At 28.7% G+C, this 1,706-nt stretch overlaps 1 protein-coding gene across 1 annotated transcript in view; it reads right to left on the reverse strand.

Moving 5' to 3' along the window:
• The window catches only part of LOC124419026 (cholecystokinin receptor-like), a 3,127-nt gene extending 1,619 nt beyond the window's left edge, over positions 1 to 1,508 (reverse strand). Inside the window, exon 1 of the mRNA XM_046947148.1 lies at positions 1,291 to 1,508. Within this exon, the coding sequence (XP_046803104.1) occupies positions 1,291 to 1,508 (218 nt within the window). The remainder of the gene's footprint in view (positions 1 to 1,290) is intronic.
• Between the last annotated feature and the right edge of the window lie 198 nt (positions 1,509 to 1,706).

A 1,706-nucleotide genomic window follows, 5' to 3' on the forward strand; every position in this document is an offset into this window, starting at 1 on the left:
GATTGAATTGAATTGCATTAAATTATTTAATAGAAAACAAATTACACGCAAAATAAAACAAAATAAACAATAGCGTAAAATCATTTAAATGAAATATATTTTGCACGACATCCCAGCAAAAATTGCTACGGTAATGACTTTCAATTGTTTTTACTTAACTAATAACATACTATCCTTAATTGCTAACACGTTTTTTTATTAAATCATTTATTATTTACCTCACAAGGGAAACCGTTTGCTTTTCAACCTGCCAACTTAGTAATTAAAGTTTTAGCTGGGTATTTACAAATGTATAATTTTTATACATTTTTCTATATGCGTTTATTGGTTGCAATTAAAAAATGTCTTTTTTTATAATTTTTAATGTAGTTAATGAAATGTAAATAAATTGTATTATAAAAATCATATTATATTTCCTTTACTCGTGTCATATTATCTCAATGTTTAAATAAAAACGTAGTTGACTACTTTATTAATACATAATTATTACAATGAGAAATTTTAAGTTGATATTTTTATTAATAACACAATAAAAAGTGTAATGAATTATTCACAATTACTTAAATCAACAACATTTAATAATCAACAATAATTAAATAATTGATTATTAGTATCAAACACACAAGATTACATGTATATTCTGGGTATATCTTGAACGTCTGTTTGCTCAAAATTTTCACAAATTTTCTTTAAAAGCAAAGTTTGTTTAGTATTGAAAATGTAAAATATCGATCAACATTTTCACATAGTCGGCATATAGTCACACTAAACCAAACCAACCAAAATCTTTTTATCAAATTTTACAGTGATCGGTCTATAACTGACCTTATCCCAATATACATAGTTAAGGTCTTCTTCAGATAACTACTGTAATGCTCATTACTGTAGTTTAAAATTACCAAATAAAATTCGATCTACAAAATGAAGATTGGTTTTGAAGATCTATATGCATTATGTGATGTTTCTTTCAGAATAGTTTTTAATGACGTAAAAATACGAGAACAGCGATGATTAGACATGTTCAATACAAACAGAAATCTCTCATCAAAATGTTATGAGGATCAGTCCTTAATTAAACATTTCTCTCATAAAAGGTTTTTTTCAAGAAAAAGCTGATATGCTTTAAAATTCGACACAAACGGTTTTAAACGAACCGAAATCTATTTTCTATTGTTCATGAAATTAAATTTAAATTTCCTTTCATTATTAATTTCAGAACCCATTTCACGTTTATGCTGTAAACGTACAAACTCTTCCTACTCTAGTAACACATACAACGGACGTCCTCACTTATATTGTATGCGTTTTGCCACTTTAAAGACTACACTACCAGAGAAGGAAGTTAATGCTACGAGCAACTTTTGTACAGCAGACTGTTGCAGTAGTAGCGTTGGTGGCAGTGCGGCAGCTACAAACATTAACGTCAGCAATTCAAATATGACAACAGCAACAATGTCATTGCCATCAACATCATCGGCAGCATCTACATCGACAGCAACCGCAACCATGTTTCGTTATCAAATGCAACAGCAATATCATAATCATCCACATAATCATACTCGTTGTTATTGTATGGTGCAGCAAGTAGTGCCACAATTTAATGGCAAAACGGATGTTAAGAAATCTTTTAATAGCAAAAGAAGTTTAAAGGCCACAGAATCAGTGTTAAGAAGGTAAGTTTGTCATAAAAGTACATATGTATATAT

This window comes from Lucilia cuprina, chromosome 3 (genome assembly GCF_022045245.1).
Source record: "Lucilia cuprina isolate Lc7/37 chromosome 3, ASM2204524v1, whole genome shotgun sequence".
Taxonomy (NCBI): domain Eukaryota; kingdom Metazoa; phylum Arthropoda; class Insecta; order Diptera; family Calliphoridae; genus Lucilia; species Lucilia cuprina.